This window comes from Spermophilus citellus, assembly GCF_964194105.1.
Source record: "Spermophilus citellus genome assembly, chromosome: 2".
Taxonomy (NCBI): Eukaryota; Metazoa; Chordata; class Mammalia; order Rodentia; family Sciuridae; genus Spermophilus; species Spermophilus citellus.
Genome location: NC_138183.1, coordinates 51,206,421 through 51,229,350, shown reverse-complemented (window position 1 = coordinate 51,229,350; position 22,930 = coordinate 51,206,421). Strand labels below are relative to the sequence as shown.

General features: G+C 35.6%; 1 protein-coding gene across 3 annotated transcripts in view; it reads left to right on the top strand.

Moving 5' to 3' along the window:
* The window catches only part of FOCAD (focadhesin), a 283,295-nt gene that overhangs the window by 50,954 nt on the left and 209,411 nt on the right, over positions 1-22,930 (top strand). For all 3 annotated transcript variants that reach the window (XM_081282574.1, XM_081282573.1, XM_081282575.1), the window contains 2 exons: positions 11,588-11,689; positions 19,517-19,721. In XM_081282574.1, the coding sequence (XP_081138700.1) occupies positions 11,588-11,689; positions 19,517-19,721 (307 nt within the window). The remainder of the gene's footprint in view (positions 1-11,587; positions 11,690-19,516; positions 19,722-22,930) is intronic.

Below are 22,930 nucleotides of genomic sequence, written 5' to 3'. Positions count from 1 at the left end.
ATCCTGAACATACATTTAGAAGCTGCCATAGTGTTCAGTGTCTTCTGAACTTGTCCTGAGTTTTGGATATGTCAGGACCATGGCCTGACATCTACATTATGACAAGACATTTGGATGCCTTTGATCTACTGACTGTGCTTTGAAAAAGATTAGATTTGAGTGTGTATAACTAATATAGTTCATATTGCTTAACCCGATCCTCCTTCTAGGCAGCCCTTATGGTTTCAAAAAGATTTGTTGGAAGTTTTAAATGGGTCTGCATGTGCCAGTGCATTTAAGGATGGGGGAAATTGAAAGAACAATGTAGTACATCTGGTTACTCTGATTAACTGAAGAACATTAGCTAAGTGTAAAAGTCTGAACTCATTTTTCTGTAACACACCTGTATTTAGTTATTTAAACATTTTTCTAATAATGAATCATATAGATAGTGGGCAGAAAGAATCTAAATTTGGCTAGTATTTTGGTTGCAAGGATGAATAGCTAAGTTTTTGTGGTTTTTAGGTTATTGGAGGCTAATTTTCTCATTAGCTTTGTAATATGCCATTTCCGTCCCCCCACCCCCCAATATTTTATCTGTGCTTTTGATTTAATTTTCCTCTGCATATTCATATTATGGCAATCTCTTTAAGATCTCTCTTCTCTCAGCTTAAGTGAGGAAATAGCTGTGAATTCATGAGCAGTAACTGCTTGTTCCAGAATTTGTGCATCATTCTGATGTGCCAGACAGTGGCTGACATGCACAAATATCACATGTTAAGAATCTTATTTGTGGGAAGATTTGGTCTGATCAGCATCAAGATGTACTTTCTGAAATAAGGGAATATTAAACGATTTGGCAGATGGCATGCTCTGAAGTGGGCGATTAGGCTAATAGTAATGGATCGTTGTACCCTGAGTAGATTAAAGTTATGGGTTCTGTATGTGTATTTGTTCATCTATTTGTGTAGTTCATTTGGATGGAGAGTTAATTTTAAGAATTTAAAGATGTGTATCCCAAAGGCTGAGATACTTTGTAATTCATATTGATTCTTTTGAATTGGCACTGAAGGGAAATTCAAATAAAGAAAGATGAGAGAAAAATCCCAGATAAATACTGATGTAAGTGCACAAAGGCCAGTTTGTGGTTGTGGGTAAAAGAGCCCTATTTTAAAGTTTGCTAACTGGCTCTTTCGACACATTAAGCCATTTTTGCATTTTCTTTTCTTATCTGTCTCCAAGGATGACATGGAGCCAGCCACATGAAGAACACAGGAAGAGTGTTTTCTCTAGTGCCTGCACGTTGCAGTGAGAAGGAGCTTGGCACATTAGAGGGACTCGAAGAAGGCAAAGGAGGGGGAGGCTAGGATAGAGGCACAGGAGAGGTGGCCTAGGCTAGACTCTGCAAGGCCTTGGCATAGACTTAGTTTTATTTAAAGAGTAGTGGCAAGTCATTGGAGACTTTTCTTTTCAACTTAATATTTTGAAATAATTTTAAAGTTGCAGAATAGATTGAGGAATAGTACAAAAACTTCCATATACCAGTTATCCAGATTCATCAGTGTCTTTACATCTTGCCATGTCTGCTTTATCATATTCTAATTTAGTCAAATGTCTCAGTAATGTCCTTTTATGACATTTTGTTTTCCCCCTTTTAATAAATAGGATCTAGTTTACTTTCATTTATCTATCTATCTATCTATCTATCTATCTATCTATCTATCTATCTATCTATTTTTTTATTGTGGTGCTGGGGATTGAACCCAGGACCTTTTGCACAAGAGGTAAATGCTATACTGAGCTACACCTCCAGGCCAAGGGTTTATATTAAAATTACATGTTGATTTTAGTTGTCATATTTTTAGTCATTTAAAATACCTTGTTTCTCCTACTGTCTTTCATGGCATTGGTATTTTTTCACATTTTTGAATACCGTATAAATGATGCTGTTTCCTCTGAGGATGTCACATCTGGAGGTACTGATGTCCATCTTGTCCCTTACTGTGATTTTAATTTTAATCACTGAGTCAGTGTGTTGTCTGGTTTCTCCAGTGTGTGGATATCATTTTTCTGTTGTAGCTAATAAGCAATCTTTGGGGAAGACACTTTGAGATCTTGTACATATCCTGCTTCTCATTAAGCTCACCATCCCTGATCCATTTTCACTGTGATGACTACAATATGGTGATTTCCTAGCTCCATCATTTTCTTTACATTTATTAGTGGCAAAGAACATAGCTTAATTGTCATTTCCATCTCTAAAATATATCTATCAAGGAGTATGAGAGAATCGATTCTGATTTGAAACTATTTTCTTTCAATGGGAAATCCCAAGCTTATTCTTTTATTATATTGGCAAGGTACTTATACTTTCCATGATATATGACCTTCTAAAATTGAAAAAAAGGTTAATAATTTATGTAGCTGAGTTTGGAATCTTTATTGAGGGGGCACTGGGGATTGAACTTGGGGGCACTCGATCACTGAGCCACATCCCCAGCCCTTTTATGTATTTTATTTAGAGATGGTGTCTCACCAAGTTGCTTAGGGCCTTGCTAAGTTGCTGAGGCTGGCTTTGAGCTCATGAGTCTCCTGCCTTAGCCTCCTGAGCTGCTGGTATTATAATTAAACATTGTCACTGTACCTGGCAGAGTTTAGAATTTTTAATGCCTTTTTTATTGAGGCATAATTTATGTACCATAAAATTCATTCCTTTCAAGTGTGCAAGTGAGTATACTGCATTCACAAAGATAGTTTGTTCACATCTAATTCCAAATGTTTTCATTACCCTCCAAAGGACTTCCTTACCCATTATCATTTCCTAATACCCTCAACCTCCAAATCCTAGAAAATGCTATGTGTATCTCTGGATTTGTGTATTCTGGACATTTCATATAATTGGAATCATGTGATGTCTTCATCTGGCTTCTTTCACTTAACGTTAGTATTTTCAAGGTTTCATCCATGTTGTAGCATGTACCAGTACTTCATTTCCTTTTTATCCATTGCATTGATACACCACATTTTATTTGTTCTGGATTTTTTTTCAATGTTTACTTAAGATAAATGAATTTTTAGTGTTTTTGGGCTTCTACGTTTCTTCTGAAGGGAAACTCCTTTTTGTAACTTTCTAAAAATAAACCTTAGTCTTTAATAAAAATATTGGGTTTCATTTCTACATTGTCTGTTATATATTAGTCAATATTACTTAGGTTGCGTAGAATCTGCTTTTAAAAAAATTGGACATTAGTTGTTATCATGTGATTTTGTTGTCAAAATGAGCAATTTTTGGAGGGTGTTTTTTGTTATTTCAATAATTGAATATATTATCTAAAAGGGCCCCTTGAGGTGTAGTTGTTGGTTTTACTCAGCATAAAGTATACCCGGCACCCTTATTAAATCACTTGTACTACACTCTTGAGTTGCCATACATTATTGGAACAAGTGGAATACATTACTATATTTTGCTGAAGTTTAAAAAACTTAAATATTAGATTGGGGTTGTAACTCAGTGGTGGAGTGCTTCCTTACACAGGAGAGGCAGTGGGTTCAATCCTCAACACCTCATAAAAATCAATAAAATAAAGATGTTGTGTAGATCTACAACTAAAAAAAAACTTAAATATTTAGGGATCCACCATTTCTGGGAGGAACACATGGAGTCATCTTTTTTTTTTTTTTTTTTTAATTGGGGGAAATGGTGTTTCAGTTTTTTTTTTTTTTTTTTTTTTTAAGTAGGAATTTATCAAAGGCAGAGTATAGCACTTCACTGGATGTACCTGGCAGTTTGTTGGTACTTGTCTTTTTTCCCCCCACTTGTGTGGGTAGGAGTAGTCAGGAGTATTTTGAGATTCTCTTTAGAGTTTTAAACTTTCCTAGAAATTGTGCCAACATATATGTGTTCAAATTTTTGCCTAACATCTCAAAGGGATTATGGAAATATTTATATAAAAATCAGGAGAAGGAAGATGAGAAAGAATGGAGTATCAGTGTCAAATCTGCCCCTGAAAAGGCCCAGCAGAGCTCAGGATAGAAAGGAAACTAGGGCAGTAATTAGGCAAGCAGAGTCGGTGATACTTTCCAAGACCATCTGGCTCTTTGCAGTCCGATTTTTTTTTTTTTTTCTGTGACTGCATGCTTTGCTTCTGTTTTCTTTTTTGTCTCCCCTCCACCACCCAGAAAAATCTTTGTTCACAATTTATGGTTCTAATCACCTGGGATTTGCACCTGGGATTTATAATTGTATCTGAAAAATAAGCTGCACATGTTATACAATCTTCTAGCTAGCACTAGCCACCAGCAAAGGCTTAATAAGTTCTTTTAAGTGTAGATGTTTAATTATAAAAATTGGTATGACAATCTGATGACTGTCTTTAAGACCACAAAAATGTTATAATTTTGGCCTGCTTGTCTCTAGTTTCTTTTTCTTGTGATCATGGCACATATCTTAATGAAAGAGAGGTTTTGGATCTCTAAGTACTTCTATGTTTCCCCAGTCATTACCTTGTTTCTAAAATAGTTCAGACTTCTAACATTGGCAGGCACCTTTGCATTAAAGTTCCAAACCTCAAAATAGGGGTCCTGGGAAAGGTTCAGTGTAAGGGTAGAAGCATTGTAATGAAGTATGTTTGTAAAGAAATCTTATATGCTCCCAGTGTGTCTTATAGACCTAAAGAAAAAAAAATGTGATCATTCAAAAATGGTAGAAATTAAAATTACCTTTGTCTAAGTCCTTTTCTTGCGAGCTTATGTAGAAAGTATAAAAAAAATCCATTTGCTTTAAAATTTTGCTACAAATGACAATTCATGATCACTTGATTTTTTTTTTTTTTTTTTTTTGGATCCATGTTTTCCTTTTTATAGTAATAGTCACAGGGGAATCTTCATAATGCTGTTTTATTCATCTTTCAACTTATCTGCAGAGTTTTTTTTCTTTCTTTTTAAATCAACTTCGAAGGTTAGGGATGTACCTCAGTGGTAAAGCATTTGCCTAGCATGTATGGAGCTCTGGGTTCAATCCCCAGTACTACCACCAAGGGAAAAAAAAAAAAAAAAGGCTTTAGCTTCTAACCAGCACTTTCAAATCAAAATTCTGAGCAGGTAGAGAGATGCTTTTAAAATGCATATTTGATGTAGTGAGTGCCATGCTATGCTTCTGAAAGCACCAGGGTCACAGCTGCATACATGAAAATGCATGGTGACTGCAGGCATTGTTTCCTCACACAGAAAGGCAATCTGTGCCTGTCACTGAATTTATGATGTAAATCAAATCACAGCTTCCCTATATTCAGAAATGTAGCAAAAAGGTTGAGGTGACCTAAAGGTTACAAATAACTTTTGCTTTCTGATTTACCTACCGCAAGACTAATTTTTTTTTTATCCCCTCATGTCTATTAAGATTGATGTATTTATTCTTGGAAAGGTGAATCCAGTTGCATACCTTATTTTATCATTGCCTCTGTGTTGGTCTAGTGGAACCATACATATAGCATTTGTTCCTTCCTGATTAATTCTGTTAAGATGCCAGCACTGCAATATTGGTAAATGGTGGGAATACTGAAGTATTAGGTACCATCCCTGCATGCCTCATCTCTGCCCCCGCACCCCATCAATGTCCATTTTGGGGCAATGCATTAGAGGTATTATGATAAGCTGGTTTTATGATCCAGTTTATTTTGCTGTTTGCTACTACGTGAATGAATCAGTTTGAGTTTAAAAAGATGGTTTGGGGAATGTGTATGGGGTGTGAGTGAGATAATTACATTAATTATAGATCTGCTTTTGGCATCAAAAGGGAAAGAAAAAGATTAAGATGACAGACCTGCCTTTCAAGTTGCATGGACTCTAGTTTAAGGTACAAATCTACCCTTATGATATCATACTAGTATATATATTTGCTAGGCATTATGTTTTATGCTATATTTAAAGTGGCATTTAAAACATTTGCAAATCACAAAATGGGAAAGTGCCAAGGAATGTTCAACAAATTGGTTCACCTAGGGTAGGAAAAATTTTAAAAAGCACAGTAGAGAACAAAGACACTAGAGGCCAATGGAGGGTGACCTGGTTTCCTGGTTTATGTTGATTTAATTTTTAGAAATAATAATACTCTCTTCTAAGGAGAAAGCAGAATTTATTGACTATCTCAAGAGTTAGGAAATTCTGACTTGAAAATTTCTGTGGGCTCCTTCTGAACACTGCACTTCTCCCTGAAATTAAAAAAAAAAAAAGGATGATTTCTCTCTCTGAGATAAAGATAGGGGACTTCTCTTTGGAGGCCTTAGATTTTAGTGGACATTGGCCTTAAAATCACTTAGGCTTGACATAGAATTACTAGTAGTTGAGAACCGTTTTCATTGCTTTCTGGTTTGGTGGGGTTTGGTTACACCTATAGTTTCAAGCTTACTAAGGTTAGGGCTTTCATGATGGCCTGGGTTATATAACTTTAGCTCTGTTCGGTACTTAGTCTGATTTTACAGATAAAGAAACTTACCAAGAGAGGTTAATTCTCTTGCCTGAGATTTCATAATTTGTTTCAGAACCAGGATATAATTTTGGAAATTTTGCTGCTTAATTCTATGCTATCTCCCACTATTTCATCCTACCTTTCCACTTTGTTTCATTTGGGATATGAAAATGGTTGCATAAGTGTAAATGATTCTAATGATGCTTTGTAGGCACTACTTATATAAAGTAGTGATGATGATGTGATGTGTGTGTGTGTTTTAAACTTGTATAGCTTAGTGGCTGCCACTGTTAGTGGTCAGGATGATTGTATGGTCGTCACATACAACATTATTTGAATTAAGGGTTGTGGCCAACTGACTAACTTGAATACCAGTTTTGGGGATAATTGAATTTTGAGGCATAATCCAAGTTTTGTTTTGATGTTGGTTTTTGGTACCACATTTTCTCTTTTTCATCAATAGTGCTTCCAATTTAAAATTGTTGACTTCTTTCTTTTTTTTCTAGTTTTTTTAAATGTAAATTTTTTATTTATATATGACAGCAGAATGCATTACAATTCTTATTACATATATAGAGCACAATTTTTCATATCTCTGGTTGTATATACATAGTATATTCACACAAATTCATGTCTTCATACATGTACTTTGGATAGTAATGATCATCACATTCCACCATTATTAATTACCCCATGCCCCCTCCCCTCCCCTCCAACCCCTCTGCCCTATCTAGAGTTTGTCTTTTCTTCCCATGCTCCCTCTCCCTATCCCACTGTGAATCAGCCTCCTTATATCAAAGAAAACATTCAGCATTTGGTTTTTTGGAATTGGCTAACTTCACTTAGCATTATATTCTCTAACTCCATCCATTTACCTGCAAATGCCATGATTTTATTCTCTTTTATTTGCTGAGTAATATTGAAGGATTCTAGTTTTTAAGAAATAACTTTGCAATTACCCAAGGTATCTATGTTCACTATAGGAAAAAAATAGGCAAAAATGTCCACATTATTTTAATGTATTCTCCCAACTTCTTTTTTTTCCTCTGACCCATTTCCAATATACTTCCTACTTCTGGGTGTGTGTAGTTTCTTATTCAATCCTCCTTACAGGAACACACAGTAGGATAATGTTCTATTTTCAATAACTGTGCAAAATGTTTACAGTCTGTGGCTTTTTCTGGACAATCAATTAGTGTTGACTTCTTTAAGTGTGGATCCTTTCATTTTACCTTGCCCCTTTTCAGTCGACAGTATTTGAAAGAAGAGAAATGGGTAACAAGTTGTGAGTGAGAAGTATGAAAAGAAAAATCTTGAATAATCCATAAATTTAATATCAATCTTTGGTTACATCAAAAGTGAACTATATTTAGCTGTATGAAATTTTTAGAAAGTTTTTTTTTTTAGTTGTAGATTGGCACAATACCTTTATTTATTTATTTATTTTTTTATGTAGTGCTGAAGATTGAACCCAGTGCCTCACACATGCTAGGCAAGCACTCTACCACTGAGCTCCAGCCCCAGCCCCAGCTGTATGACATTTTAAATGCACTATTTATAATACCTTAAATAGGAAAATAAGTTCATTTTTTATACCAGATTTTCATATCAAATTAACATGTATATAACTTAATGTTGTTTATTTTAGGGCAGGATTCTTTATTTTGTAAAAGAATGATTTTCCATTTGTTTTCCATTTTAAGTCCTCTAGTATCTAATGTATTGTGTTTCTCTTGTGTACCTAATATTAATTTTTGGAAACTGTATATCCACGAGAAAATTAAAAATTTGAGCATGATTGACTGATGATTTTGTGGTTCAGTATAAGGCAGGATGAAGTTAGAATCAATCTTTTTGAATAACTCAGGGATGATACTTGCTTTATTTGGTTTGGGGCCCCACAGTATTTGTTATTTACTTAGAGCAGTGGTTCTGAACCAGGGGACATTGGTCATATCAGAAGATATTTTGATGGTCATGAGCAGAGAGAGTGTTACCAGCATCTAGTGATAGGAAGGGGCCAGTGATGCTGCTATAAACATCGTGTAGTACGTAGGACAACCCTCACAATAAAGAATTAATGGTCTGGGATTGTAACTTAGCGATGGAGCACTTGCCTGGCATGTATGAGGCACTGGGTTCCATCCTCAGCACCACATTAAAATAAATAAACGCATTGTGTCCATTTATAACTTAAAAAAAAAAAAAAAAAGAATTATCTAGCCTAAATGTCTGTAGTTCTAATTTGAGAAACTCGCATGCCTGGCAGTTCAATTTATTGACTTAAAATACATATCTATTCCACTACTTAAGCATAACAATTTATTATATATTCTATAACATTCACCTACCAATTTGATGATTCACAAAGGAGAATTTTGCTCTGTTCATTATGCTTAAAGTATTAATAAAATTTTGGCATTTATAATTGATTTTTAGATTAGTTGTGTTCAGTTGAAATAGTACAATATTTATAATCAAGGGCTAGTCAATAAGAAGAGTCTATGTTCTCACTTTGTAATTCCCTTCCCTCAAGATTTTCTGCTTCTTGGAATCAATATTGTATATTATTCCCTATAGCAGTGCCACTTATATTGGACATAATCAATTATCTGTGTAACTTAATTATCCAGAGGTCTAAGTCAGTGATTACTGGATAGTTTTTATCCTACTATATTCTACTTGATCTCATTTTTTAGAGTTTGAATCTGAGATATTAAGTGAAATCTGCTGAATCCAATACCTGGCAAAATAGGACAACCCTCAGAATAAAGAATTATTGGTCTGGGGTTGTAGCTTAGTGATGGAGTGCTTGCCTGGCATGTATGAGGCACTGGGTTCCATCCTCAGTTTCATGCAACAAATCTAGAGTGGCTCCCTTGATCTGAGTGGAGTAGAAACCACATCATATTAGAATAGATTGCCATAGATGCATTATTTCTAATCCTACTTTAAAATTAGTCTTTTACTTCTGTTGACCTGATTTTATTTGGATAAAGATGTGTATTTTTTAAAATTTATTTTTTAGTTGTAGTTGGACACAATACCTTTATTTTATTTATTTTTATGTGATGATGAGGATTGAACACAGTGCCTTCCGCATGTGATAAGACAAGTGCTCCACCTATGGAGCCTTAATCCCAGCCCACTCAATGAACTTTCGATCTAAGGAGTTCATTTGCTGTTATATACCTGAGTAACTTTTAGGATTATAATATTTATTAATATCTGTGGCAACTAGAATGGGAGCAATTTCTAGATAGGTTTAATTTCCAAAGGATTTGGGATTTAGATGATATAATTTTTGAATGTAAAAAGTTGCTTGGAGTCATCCCTCAGCTATGTGGTAAGCTGGCAGTAAGAAATAACCTGCCTTTTAGCCAGCAGGAGTCTGCCAGCATGTGAAGTGAGTAGGTGAAAAAGAAGGTGAGCTTGAGAAGAAAATAAAGAGAATGTGTTATAATATCCAGAAATTGTCTAGTAGTATCAGAGACATGTTTAACATGAATGTTTTTATGTCATTGCCGTACTTGTATTTTGATTTTGATTCTTTTTAAAAAAAAAACAGTTTTTCTGCCCTAGATCTTGCTCTTTAGTGGTTTTTACTAGCAGCGATTCTCAACCTTGGCTACACATTAAAATTATCAGTGGAGTTTTTAACAATTGCTTATGCATGAACTCTATTCCTAGCAACTCCAAGATAACTGTGACCTGGGCACTGGTGTTAAGAGCTCCACAGCTAATCTAACTGCTTTCTAGTAGTACATCAGAATTTCTTGGAGAACTGCTTATTGAGTTTGAGCTGGGTCCCAAGAATTTGCATTTCTAAATTCCCAGGTGATACTGATGTTGCTGGTAAAGCCCAAACACTGACAACCACCAAGAAGGCAGTTCTAAAAAATCATATGAGTGCTGGAGGTATAGCTCACTGGTAGAGTGTTTGTTCAGCATGTGCAAGGCCCTGAGTTCGATTCTCAGCATGGCAGATAAACAAATAAATAAAACAATATGGGCTGGGGGTGTAGTGCGCTCACCTGGCATGCGTGCGGCCCGGGTTCGATCCTCAGCACCACATACAAAGATGTTGTGTCCGCCGAGAACTAAAAAATAAATATTAAAATTCTCTCTCTCTGTCTCTCTCGCTCTCTCTTAAAAAAAAAAAACAATAAAAACTGATGGTCTATTTTTTTTTTAAATAATTGCTGAGGATTTATTTATGGCTTAAATACTGAGTTTAGAGAATAGCATTATGTATATGGTTCCTTCTGTGTTTAAAACATTCACATTTCTGTATTGTTTAATCTTTTTTTTGCAATGAACTTTTAGGTTTTATTAAAATCATTGAATAGAAAAATCAACAAAGCTTTATATAATGTTTCATAGTTTGAAGAACTGATAATTCGTAATTCTAGGGCTTTTTAAACTATTTAAAATGACTTGTGGTTGTGTGTTTTTCTTGTTTAGTTTCAGTTTTTGAGTGTCAGATTTCAGATCTTATGTTTAATTTTTGTCGTTTTGGTATCTTAATGGAAATAGCCCAAGGAAGTGGATTTATCTGCATTCAACAGCAATTGTGAGCATTTTTGGCTTGGATAGTTTATTGTTTGATATAGGAGAAGGAATATTTGCTTTTTTTCTTAAATATGCTAGGGGACACGGAACCATGCACCAAGGAGAAGCCAGTAAGATTGAACTGAGAAGGAAAGTTAGTGTTTACAAAGTGGGTTAATGTTAGAGGAAATGGAACCTTCCAGGCTTAAAAAGAAAGTAGAAGGAGGAGAGGGAGGTAACCTGTGATCTCCAAGAATGAAGGAATCAAGGGGTGGTTTTGAGAGAAGCACTGGATTCAGGCAGGAGCTTGATCAAAATCAAAGCTATTAAATCACATAGTCTGGTCTCAAATTTGGGTTTCTGAGATTCCAGGTCTGTTTCATTTTCTTTTTTGCAAAACGGATAAAAGAAGAGAAAAAGTTACTTCTAATGAATCAACTTTGCAACTAATGCGGCATTTGATGGTTTTGTGACAGGAAATCTGGAAAAAAGTCTCTAGATGATGTTGGCTTTTTTTGCTGCTATATTTGGATATTGCAACTGTGCAGTCCTGAAATGACAGCTTCCAACGTGACTTTCTTTGTTTTTCAGAACTCGTCCTCAGCCTTTGATCACTGTGCTTGAACACAGACCTGATTGCTGGCCAGTGCTTTTGCAGCAGCTGACAGCTTTTTTCCAGCAATGCCCTGAAAGGTAAGGTAAAACAGAATAAATGAGGGAGAAGGAATGGTATATGCTAATTTTTAGAGCTAGAGTTTTTTTTTTTTTTTTTTTAAAGCTGTAATGACTGTTTTCTCTTGAACAAAAGAAATGTCCTAGAACTGGTTGTACTTTCCTTTTTTTTTTTTTTTTTTTTTTTTTAAGAGTAAGAGGGGAAAAAAATCTGCCAGATTTGTTAGTTGTTGAAATATTTAATATAAGAAAACTGTTATTGAAGTAGGTAAATACTAGTTAGTGGTTAGGAAAATTGACTAGAAATTAGTCAACGGCTACACAATACTATAGGAGATGGATTCTTCCCCTGGAAATAGGTTAGTGAGTTAGTCTATTAGAAAACTGCTCATTAGGATCAAGTAATTCTGCCAAGTGGGATCGGATGGCCACCTGATGTGCAAGTTAGCTTAGTATCCCTAGGCTTTCTGTTGGTCCTCAGGGACATTCCTCTTTCTTCTCAGTACATGGCCCTGATCCTAGCACTCACCACCGCTTGCTGTGGCTGTTACCACTTGTCCCTAACTGTTGTCTCTGTCTTCAATCCCATCTTCCTCAAATCCATATCTGAAATCTATCACAACGTTTTTCTGCATCATTTCTTGGCTGTGGTTTTCAAACTGCCCTTCTCGTATATGGGCTAAGCATGGGAGTACCCCTGCCCCTTTCATTCTATACTTACAGAATTTACTTCTTGATGCCTTAGGAAGCCTTCTACTGAAAAAAGGAAAAATAATTTTTTTTTTTTTTTTTGCTTTCTGCAAGCTTGAAACTCCTGAACTACAGAATGAAATCGAATATGTTATAATAGGCTCTGTTTATTACATGTTCTCATCAATTTTATCTTCTCTTATGTTCATCTCAGATTTATGCTTCAGCAGAACACTGGCTTGCTCTTGGTTCTACATTGGAAGCTGTGCTTTTGCTTGTAATCCACTCTTACCCTACTCTCTAACTACCTTCTCCATTTAAAAATCTCTGTTCCTGCATTCTCTACCTAGTCTGACTTTGACCTAATGCAAGCTGGATTGGGTGTTTCTTGTGAACTCTTGTAATTGTGATTTCCAGTGTCATCACACTTGCCACATTATCTTTGTTACTTTCCTCTGTTAGCTGTGAAACCTTCTTGAGGACAGGAACTGTTTTATTATTCTTTGTATTCATAATGCCTGGTACATTTCTAGCTGCATTATAAATATTGAATTTGTATAAATGAGGCCCATGAATTTCAGGGCCTGGGTAGTGTGTTGTAGTGTGTCTGACATACTTAGTACTTTCACACAGGTGTGATAAGACACTATTATCCTGGGTAATGCCCGAGTTACCTTCACCACACCAGCTACATTCATATATATATATATATATATATATATATATATATATATATATATATATATATATATATATATATTTGCTCTTGAAGGTTTTATAGCATCCTATAAATACAGTTTCTTAGAACACCATTTCTGAGTCCATAATTTCAATTTCAGATGGGATTTCTAGGAGGGATATACTGCTGCAGGAAGTTTTAAAGAGATACAGGTAATCTTGTATTTTATTCATTTTGGGCTGCTAAAACCAAATGCCATAGACTTGGTGGCTTATAAACAGCAAACACAGTTCTGGAGGCTGAGAAATTCAAGATCAGGGTGCTGACAGATTTGATGTCTGGTGAGGTCTGCTTTCTGGTTCTCAAGGGTCTGTCATTTCACTTTGTCCCCACAAGGTGGAAAGAGCCAGGAACATCTCTTAAGCCTGTTTTGTAAGAATGCTGATCCCATCCCAAATGACTTAATCTCCTTGCAAAAGTGCCCTAATACCACCACTAGGGGTTTAGGATTTCAATATATGAATTTTGGGTAGGACAGAAATATTCAGTTGATAACTATACTCAATTGCCAGTGAGAGAAACTGAATGCATTAGCTCAAAATGACATTATCCTGTTTTTTCTTCACCTAGGTCAGATATTAATATTTTCTAAGTTGGCCATTGTTCAACTTTGTCAAAGATAAACAAACCCCTCAAATTTAGAAGCACATTTGTTTAGTGAAATTTCTTTTTGTTGCTAAATAAAGTGGTGCTTTTGAAAGATGCTGCTGCTATCAAGTTTGTTAAATTAAGGTGGTTTTTAGGGTAATTCTTACAATGCATTTCCTTTCTAATGCTTTTTTTTTAATTTCTTCATTATTTTATTTTTTTAATTGATTATTTAAAGCATTACATAGCTCATGATATATCATCTTTCATACATTTGACTCAAATTGTGTTTTGAACTCCCATTTTCACCCCAAATACAGATTGCAGAATCACATCTGTTACATATTCACATTTTTACATAATGCCATATTAGTGACTGTTGTATTCTGCTACCTTTCCTATCCCCTACTATCCCCCCTCCCCTCCCCTCCCTTCCCATCTTCCCTTTAGTCAGCGAATAGTACATTTACTGTTTGGTTATTTGCATCTCCAGGGAATATTGTGTTGGAACTGGGAAGTAGTTATGCTAATGAAATTTGTTCAGATATCCATAAGGAAAAAGCATTGTTAGTTGACTTTGTTTTATTTATTGATAAGTTTCTATTGGCTCATTTCTTTTACTTACATTCCCAAGTGTTGGTAATCAATTGGAAGTTATAGATGACTGAAATTACTCTTTGCAAATAAATATAAATTGCCCCATTTCTACTTTTGCATGCTGAGGTTATTCTTTGAAGAATTAAATTTATAATTCTGGTTGCATTTTTCAGTGAACTCTTAGTTTTCTGAGGTTTGATTTCTGCTTCCCATCCCACAATCAGTTAACTTTAAGTTGTTGTTTAGAAGGTGATACAGGTAGGTTGGTAATTGAATAAGAATATGAGTAGAGTGATTCAAACTATGGGAAGGAGGCAAAATGTTGTGAAGATTGATAGCCTGAATTCTAGATCATTCTGTGTTAACAATTATTGACCAAGCTAGCTAGCTAGCTATTTGTTTATTTTTAATAGTGTTTAGATGATGGATGTTCTGAAATGTTAGTATGTCTTCATGCTAGGATTTGTTTTTTTTTTTTTTTTTTTTGGTACCAGGGATTGAACCCAGGGGCAGATAATCACTAAGCAACATTCCAGCCCACTTTTATATTTTGAGATAGGGTCTCACTAAGTTGCTCAGGGCCTTGCTAAGTTGCTGAAGCTGGCTTTGAACTTGCAGTTCTCCTGCTTCAGCCTCTTGAGCCGCTAGGATTGCAGGTGTGTGCCACTGTACCTGCCTTCATGCTGGACTTTTGGGGGCATTATTTTATAATTAAGTTTTGCATTCATTTATTGAAGGCCTGTATTGTTGAAATCTTACTTTCACCTTTAAGGGACCGAGAATTATGTAAAGCAACAATGATATCATGGAATTTGGGCCTGGGTACTTTAAGGTTATTTAATCCAATACATAATTTTTTGGATGAGGTAAGTTGGGAGAACAACATGGGATGACTTGCTCAGGGTTGGGAGATGAGTTGGTGGAGTTGAGTCTAATGCTTCAGGTTTTTTTTTTTTTTTTTTTTTTTTGACTCTTATTCTAGGTTTCTTTCACTACATTTCCTTTAGTGGTGAACAGAAATAGAAAAGATTCATGCAGATATGAGATGCATCATGGTTCACATTTTAAACATTCTTAAATCACTTGGGGACTATAGGATGTCTTTTTTTTTATTACTTTCCCTTTTCTCTTTAAGTCTTGGCAATTTCATATCTCATTGAAGTGATAGTTAATCATCAGATACCACACAGGAAATGCAGAATACAAAATCAGAACAGATTAAACTAAGGAAATTTTAAATAGTGCATTGTCCTTAAGGAAGAGCGACATCATGGTCCCCTTGATGTCAAATCACAATGACATCTTGGAAATATATATTTTTATATGAACATTGCATTTCCCCCTCAGCATTTCAAAGTAGAAAAAAACCATTAAGTTATCTGTAGATGCCATTGACACCTGGAGAGTGTTTATTCTTTGGGGAATACTATATTAAAGATGGGGAAGCAATGTTTCTCAAATCTTTTTTTGAAACTGATCTTCATATTCCAATCCAGTTCCCATATGATATCATCTGACTCCTTCATTTATGAAGCTTGTTTTTTTTTCTAAAAAAAAAAATTTGTAGTTGTGTGTAGGCAGCATGCCTTTATTTTATTTTGTGTGGTGCTAAGGCTAGAACCTAGTGCCTCACACATACTAGGCAAGCGCTCTACCACTGAGCTACAGCCTCAGCCCCTAGTTTTTCATTTTTGTGAAGTGAATGGTATGATAAATGTTTTTGTAATGGTTATGAACTCAAAAAGTCTTTTCGTTTTATAGATTAAGTATTTGTGAAATAATAATAAAAATTCTCCAGACTGTGAGATCCATGAGAATAGGGAGTTTATCTAATTTTGTTTTTTCCTTTTTGTTCCCTAGCACATAGATGAAGTATACTGTAGGTGGTCCGTGCATTTTGCCAAGTGAACAAATTAATGAATAAAAATTATTGATTTGGTAAATTTAAAATATCTATTAATGATGTTGTGAAATCATGTTGCTGGGAAATGTATGGTATTATGTAATTATGTTGTCAAGAATAATCTGAATGCCATTTCTTCCCTGAAGTAATTACATTCTTTTGTCAGTTTTCCCTTACTGTACTCTAGTTCAAGAACATTACTGATTGTCCTTGTTAGACCATATGGTTCTTAGGAATAGATAATGACCAGTTTAACTTTGTATCTTACCTAATAATTTATTACGCATAATACAGAAAACATTAAAATTATTTAATCAAAGCATGCTAATTGGAAAAATACTGTATAACTTAGTGTAATTGAATTAACTAATTAATTGCATATCACTTTGAAGACCATATATATATATATATATATATATATATATAGTTATTGGTTATATAGCAGTAAATAAGAATCCATGGTCCATGTCCTTATTTGGCTAACAGTTTGTTACAGGATATAGATATTAAATACCTAAAGATGTTAAAGTCATTGTGCAGTGGAAGTACATAATGGGGACCTGGGGCTGGGGGTATATAGAGAGCTCTGTCAGTAGAGTGCTTGCCTTGCATGCACAAGGCCCTGGGTTCAATCTCCAGAAACAACAACAAAAGAATCATAATGGGGACCTGACCAAGACCGTCTGTCAGAAAAGGGCCTCCGAAAGTCACTAGAACTGAAGGGTAATAGAAATTAGCCAGGGTGTGTGTTGGGGGAAGAATAGGAGGAAAATGAGAATATAACAGGGAGAGGGAAGAACAAGGCAGAAAAGCCCAGACAGCTTGATTGAAGATTTGAATATATATATTGCATAATGAGTTCAATGGGGAGCAAAGAAATGAAGGTGGAAAGATAAGCAGAAGTCAGATTATAGAGGGATTGTGAATTGGGATAAATATTGGGCAGACTATTTTAATTTAATGACATAATTAGATTTTTATTTTTGAAGGTCATTCTCACATATGAATTAGGAATTATTGGGATACAATAAGATCTAAATAGATAGGAAAGATATGTAAAAAGGCATATAGAGCCCCCCTCTTTTGAGTGGGAAATGTTTAAAGGGAGAATTTTGACAATTACTTCATTCTCCCTCTCAGTTTCTGTATCTGTATGAGGGGGTAATGTTTTTATTTTATAGGTTGTGGTAAAGATTAAATGAATATAAAGACTTAAAGTGCAATAATTTGCACATCATAAATGTTCTTGATTACAGCAACACTTTCAACCCCTGCTTATCCTCAGTGGGGATGGTATTTGAAGACTGTTGGTGGATACCTGAAACTGTGCCTAGTACCGAAGCCTATATATACACTGTTTTCCCCTATCCGGTATTCATTTTGTATTACAATACTAAAATACCTGAGGCTGGATAACTGCAAAGAGGTTTATTAACTCACAGTTCTGAAGGTTCAAGAGCATGGTATTGGTTTCTGCTAGGCTCTGTGAAAGGCTTCGTGAAGGATAGTGTCATGATGACAGGAGCAGGTGAGAGAAAAAGCACATTTTTACATAGGAATCCAGAAAGGGATTCAGGCAACAGCTCAGGCTTTTATAATAACTTGCTGTTGATAACTAACTCTGGGATTCCATGAGAACTACCTTCCTCTCTTCTGAAGGCAATATCTCCAGTGGCCTAAGGGCATTTCACTAGATTTTACCTCTCAAAGGTCCCACATCTCTATACCACTAAACTGAGGACCCAGCCTCCAACCCATGAGTCCTTGGAGGACAAACCACATCATAGCAACATATATACCCATGCTAAAATTTAATGTATAAATTAGGTGTGCAATATGGGTTTAACAAGAACATAGCTGGTCAGGGTGGCATGTTTTTGTAGCCCCTGCTACTTAGGAGGCTGAGGCAGGAGGATTGCTTGAGCTTAGGAGTTCAAGGTCAGCCTAGGTAACATAACAAGAAACTCTTCAGTTAAAGAGAAAATAAAGATTAAAAGATTAGCAATAATAAATTTATTATGGATCTTAGCAAATGCAGCATATGATTTCCCCCCCTTTATTAAGTTAAGTGTTCAGTTAAAGGAAGCACTTGATGACTTCTTTACATATCTAAATTGCCAGCATTACTACTCTTGTGTTTTGTTACTATTATTAAGTAAAGGTCATCAGCACACAAGCATTGGGATACATGAGCAGTTGACCTGATAGCTAAGATAACTATTAAGTGATTATTGGTGAATGTCATATGCAACATGTACATGCTGAATAAAGGATGATTCATGTCCTGGGAGGAACAGAGTGGGATAGTATGATATATTGTCAGGCAACTCAGAGCAGTGTGTGGCTTCCAACTTATGAGTTGTTTCTGGAATTTTCCATTTAATATTTTCAGACTGGTTGAGGGTAACTGGAACTACAGAAAGCAAATTTGTAGATAAGTACTGTAAATGTTAGCTGTCATTGGAATCATTTTAGGATGGTTGTATGGATATATTTTATGTAGATCCTCACCTGCAGAGTTTTCCCAAAACCACATGCCTCTTATTATCAACTGTTTTCTTTTTCTTTTTTTGCCATTGTGACTAAAAGATCTGACAAGAACAATTTTAGAGGAGGAAATGTTTATTTGGGGTTCACTGTTTGAGTCCATAAATAGCCAGCTCCACTGCTCTGGGCCCAAGGTGAAGCAGAACATCATAGCAGAGAAAAGCAGCTCAGGATGTGACAATCAGGAAGGGGAGAGAGAGAGAGTGTGAGTGTGTGAGTCCCCTACTCACCAGGGATGAAATATACACCCCAGAGGCATGCCCTGAGTGACCCACCCTTTCCAGCCATGCCCACCTCCCTATAGTTACTACTCACTTAATCCATTCAAGCAGATGAATGCATTGACTAAGTTAAGGCTGTCACAGTCCAATCATTTCACCTAATTTTCTTGCATTGTCTAAACACATGAGCTTTTGGGGAACATCTCATATCTAAACCATAATAGTCATACTGGAGAGTAGATCCTCACTTTTATAATATTAAAAAGTTTCTCAGATGATTCTATTGTTCACAGAAACTGATTCTGGAGATGTAGATACAATTCTAATGTGCAAAACAGACTCCTACTCCTGAGCAACTGCCTCATGGTCTTCCAGTCTTGTCATTTCACTCAGTGCGCAAAGAACTGTTTGGCATAGATCTAATTAAGTCATAGTGGAATGAAAGAAGAAAAATTACACTTGCTGGCTTGGTAGTTTGATATGTCATGAACTATAAACTGATACATGCTAGTATTCTTGTAGTGTACTTAACTCACATGGCTACTGCATTACATAATTTGCAGGTCACAAGTTTCATGTGTCCAAATAATGGCACCATTTCTGAGGTATCTATATTGTGAACCATCCCAGTCACAAGAATATGCTAAACTCCGACTAGCCCTGCTAAAAGTCTTACTTCAACCCCGGGTTCTGTGTGATGAAGCACAGCCATCAATATTGGAACAACAGATACTTCAGCTGTGTTGTGACATGATTCCGTGTTTGCAGGTAAGGTCTTCCTTCTTCTTTCCCTAATGTGGTATCAGTACCAGCAAGTGTTGACTAGTATTATCAATGTGTAAAGTAGTTGTAGATCCTATGTGATTTGGTGAACTTGGAGATAGTCCTGGTTCTAGAAATGCTTGCAATCTTTTGCAGAAGATGGAGGAACCATATCTACATTTAATGTTAACATATGCTATGTTCACTAAATTCATGGAAATATAAATCGGCACAGTCTCTTTTGGTATTAGTAGGAATGAAAACTTTATTTAAGAAAGATTTATTCAGAAAAAGATTTTGAGTTGAGTTTCTCTTGTGCTAGACACTAGGAGAGGTACAAGAAAATTAAAAAACAAACAAAAAAAACCTTTGTGCAAGTTTATAGAAAAGTTGAGTCTTTGGGATGGATACAACTCTGAGGATGCAAATCTTGGCGAACTGAGTGCTAGATTCCAGTGTCCACCTTTCCTCTTATGGCGTATGTGGTGGCCCTGATGGATGCTGCTCTTGAAAAATCCACTGTATAATGAATGAATGAATGAATGAAGACAAGTATACAAATTCTTATAATTGAAAGTAGATGATTGAAAGGTGTTCATAGGGTGTGGATAAAATGTTGAGGGAGTTCATGGGGGAGAGAAATTTGAACTGTTACTATAGGAGCAGATTTTAAAAAATTATAGTTGCCAGTGTGTTGTGATTTTTTTTTTTTTTGATTGTGAGCATTTATTTTAGTTTTATTACGTAAGTTAGCTAATCAGCTTTGAAACCATGGCAGTGCTAAAGACCCAAGGTCTAGAGCTCTGGTATGGAGGAGGGTGTGGGAAAGAGGGTGGAGACTTCTCTGAGGTGTGTTGTGATTTTAGTGTAGGAATTAATTTATCAGGCTGCCCCATCCCGTAATCGAGGTTAGCCCTTTGCCTGGAATCGGAGCACCATGCTGCTCCGATGGAGGGAATCTGTGAATGTATTTCAAAATGATCACTTGAGGTCACAGATGACCTGATTTAAGTTTGTGTAAGCAAGGAGTGACTAGACTGCATCTTTCCTTTGTGACTCATAAATAGGCTTTTCTTGTAATCAAGGCAGAGAAAAGTTAATTAAAATGAATTCTCCTGTGGCTTTTATAAAGCCTTTTTTTTTTTTTTTGTGCAGGCAATAAAGCATTGTATAGGCAGAATGTCCTGAACTAGGGTACATTCCCTCCTCCCACCATGCCTACATTATCTTGTTCTGTGCTTTTTGGTAAATGTTCATCTTCATCTTCATGAAAAGCTTAAATACTGGTAGAAATGAGCTCTTTCAAATATTTCTGGGAATATTTGGCTTGCTAATGTAATTGAGATACATGTAAGGAGAAAGGAAGCATCATTTGGAACTAGTGACATAATTTTCATCACTGAACAAATAGCTTTATTATAAAAAAAATTGAGAGAAAGAAGGGGCCTTATAGCTAGCAAAATCCAGTTCCTCACTCATTACAGTTATTTCTGATTTTTCTTAAAAGATGACCATCTCATGACTGATTGGATATTATAGTGACAAACATGCTATTTTGTAAGGCACCCCCCTTTTAAGCAAGTTCTTCTTTGACCTTAATTAAAAAACAAAAACAAAAACTTAACCATTAGTCTCTGTTGTTCCCCATAATAGACAAAATAAACTTTTAAAAAGACCATCTGCATCCTATCTTGTTTTCTTCTCTTCCTTTTCCCCTTCCTCCCTTCTCTCTTGTCTTCATTACTTCACTTTGTCATATGAAATGGTTTCCAGACTTTTCATTCTCCTTTGCCATTAATTCTCTAGTTTATTGGTGCTCAGAATGTACCACTGTGAAATATGCTCAGAGCAGAATACTGTGCTGTAGGTACGATCCAACCCATATGCAGTGGGGGTGGAGTCACATTTAAATTAATTTTTAAGAAATAGCCATGCCATCCTTTGAGAATGTGGTCAGTGAACCTCCTATTTATTTTTCTTCTCATAACAATTACTCTTCTGTTTTATATTTGTGGAATTGTCCTTTTAATTTTTATTGTGACTCTTGTCATCACATATTATCTATGATCTATTTCTACATAATTTTGATGTAATGTTTTATCTTTAAGAATTTTGATAATGCTCAAGACTGGGAGGGCCTTTAATGCTAATTTGCTGAGGTTTTCTTCTGAATATTTTTTTGAATTGTGGGACGTTCCAAATGTGCACAAAAAAGCACTCAAGAAAATGTACTATCAAATAAACATTAGGCTTTCTATTAAATCCATCTCTTTCCTTAGTGATCCTTGAACTTTTCTACTCTGCAAAAAATAAAGTCCCTGAAAATAAAGAAAGATGCTCAAAATTATCTACTGGACTCTCCCTCCCTCCCTCCCTCCCTCCCTCCCTCCCTCCCTCTCTCTCTCTCTCTCTCTCTCTCTCTCTCTCTCTAATATATATATTTAATAACAATATTTTCTGCCATTTTTTCTTTTGATCTTTTACTATCTATTTTTCATTTTTGCTAGGCACTAATTTTTATGTGTGTGTCTAACTTACAGCAATTTGGGGTTGTATTGGTGGTAACCGTTAGTCAATAGTATAGCTGGTCCACTGTAAGCTTTCCTCTTGATGAAGTTAACAGACACAAGGATCCTGATTGAAGCAGATGGTTCATCGTTTGTAATCTCTGGGAAATGCCAGTGTGTCTGTGAGCAGGACACATCTTTAAAACCAACTCCAAAATTTTGTTCAGAGCATCTGGGTTTGAATTGAATTGGTATTTTCAAGAGTACCCAAGTCTTTCTTATCTAATACATTAGCCTGTTGAGAAGACATCCTATCATTTAAATATGGTCTTTTATTACAACTTCCCAATATGGACATGATGCTCTTGGCTACGGTTGTTTGAGCTAATATCTTGCAGATGTAGGGCTTACTAGTGCATTAGAATGAAATGCTCATCCTTACCCCCAGGTCTCTGTGTTGGAACTGTAAGAAGGAGACTTTACTTAAGAGAATTCAAAACCAGCTTTTAATTTTCCTCAACATTTTTTTACCACTTCCCTTGGCACTCATGTAATTTGTCTTAAGACATCTGCACTCAGAGAAGCTAGAAAAATAAATGAAAAGAATTCGTGCCAGGCAGCAATAACAAGAACAGTAGTAAATTGTATTTTAGTTAGTGGCAAAAGGAGGGGGGACAGTGTTGTGTGTTTTAACACTGATTGAGTTAT